Raw genomic sequence first — 1,796 nt, 5'->3', positions numbered from 1 at the left:
ATTATTTCGATTTAATAGTGATAGGACTCTCTTTTTCTTATTATTTTACAAATTTTCTTATTTTAAACGAATTTGATTCAATTAATCATAAAATAGCATTCGTATAGGTGTAAAAGCTAATATTTACGATTGGAAAATAAATTTTATCTTATAAATCAGTAGAATCATGTTACAATACTTTTAACTAAAATCAATTATAGTACAACTACCATCACTAAAATTAAAGTTTACAAATACAACACAAAATACATTAATGGAAAAATATTAAATCATAGAATATACACTTCTCTCGTCACAATATATTACGCAGACCGCTAGTTTGTATATACGGTGAATCTTATTATCACGTTAACAAAACTAGTACTATATATTCATAACTATATTAGAGATTAACTTAACAAACAAATGAAACAAAATCAAAAGAGCCCTAATAATAAAGAAGAAAGGCAGTGGACTTGGAATTCAACAAGGCAGAAAAGAAAAGAGGGAGAACCAACAAGTATAATTTTGAGGACCCCAAACCAAAAAGAAGAAAGAAAAAGTAGGAACCTAGTTGGGATTTGAAGAAGGTTGCGAATCTCTACCAACTCCACTATTATTATTATTATTATTCCCAAAAAGCCCCAGAATCTCTTGGCGGTAAGGCAAGAACAACCTCCTCTTAGACCTCTCTCCACCATCCTTCACGGCGGCCGAGCCATTTTGATTTGGCAGCACGGCCTTGCTGTTATTAATAAACAGAATCGGTTCCTTGCCATCGCTATGGCTTCTGAGTAACAAATCTCGAAGCTTCCATCTCCTCGAAGAACCAGAACCGGCAGAGCTGCTCTTCTTGCAGCTCTTTGGGTTCCACACACAGTAGCTTCCCTCCGCCACACCTTCCAGTTCGTTTTTGCTGTTGTTTTCGTGCTCCTCCAACATCAGAGCCCTCAGAGGCAAACGTCGCCGTGCCGGTGCCGGTGCCGGAGTCGTTTCACTGGCGGGAAGCGGAGAATCCGAGAAGACGCCGTTGAGGAGGACGTGTCGGCCGAAGAGTGGGTAGCTTGGAGTGATGTGGCCGTTGTGGAAAATGTCGTCGGCGGAGACGGGGGAGGAGGCAATATCTCTGGAAACGAGGGAGAATTCGAATTCGTCGTCGTCTTCGTTGTTGTCATCGTCGTCGTTGTCGTTTTGGTCATGTTGGAAGTCGTTTTGGGGCCATGAGGAGGGAAAAAGGAGGTCGTTGGCGTAGAGAGGGTCTTGTTGAAGTTCTTGGATGACTCTGGCGGCAATTTGAGCGAAGGTCTCAGAAGAGGAGTAGCTGCTGAAGCTGGGAGAAGAGTGTGTGTGGGGAAGATGCTCCGTTTGCATCATTTTGATCTTGATATGGATTTGGCCTCACAACACACAGTTTTCTGTGTTTGGTTGAAAGGAAGGGGAAAAAAAAGTCAAGTGTGTAGGGGGAAGTTTCTGGGATGGATATATAAGCTGGCCAGCTGGGGCGATGTGGTCCTAAGATTTTTCTTCTCTGCCGTCACTTTTCTAACTTTATTCATCCTTGAAATTTTTTGAAACTTCTCTAGAAAAGTAAAGTAATAATTCTAAGCGGTAAAAATGATAGTTATAAGAACTGAATCCGATATCAAACCGATTAAATTATTGTTTTATTAGTTTATTAGTTTAATTGATGAGCTATCGATTGAACGGATAAAATTAGTTTTATATGTAAATAAAAAATATAAAATTTAAATTTAAAATATATATCTTCACTAATATTTTAAAAACAATTAAATTTTAACAAATTATAAATAAGTTAC

At 38.3% G+C, this 1,796-nt stretch overlaps 1 protein-coding gene across 1 annotated transcript; it reads right to left on the bottom strand.

The window, feature by feature from the left end:
- On the bottom strand, positions 251–1,575 carry LOC107632207. The gene has a single exon (XM_016335911.2). The coding sequence runs from the start codon at positions 1,351–1,353 to the stop codon at positions 550–552; it is 804 nt and encodes a 267-aa protein (XP_016191397.1). The 5' UTR covers positions 1,354–1,575; the 3' UTR covers positions 251–549.

The sequence above is a fragment of the Arachis ipaensis genome, chromosome B01 (genome assembly GCF_000816755.2).
Source record: "Arachis ipaensis cultivar K30076 chromosome B01, Araip1.1, whole genome shotgun sequence".
Lineage (NCBI taxonomy): Eukaryota > Viridiplantae > Streptophyta > Magnoliopsida > Fabales > Fabaceae > Arachis > Arachis ipaensis.
The sequence above is the reverse complement of the archived record's forward strand: the minus strand, read 5'-3'. Positions and strand labels throughout refer to the sequence as shown.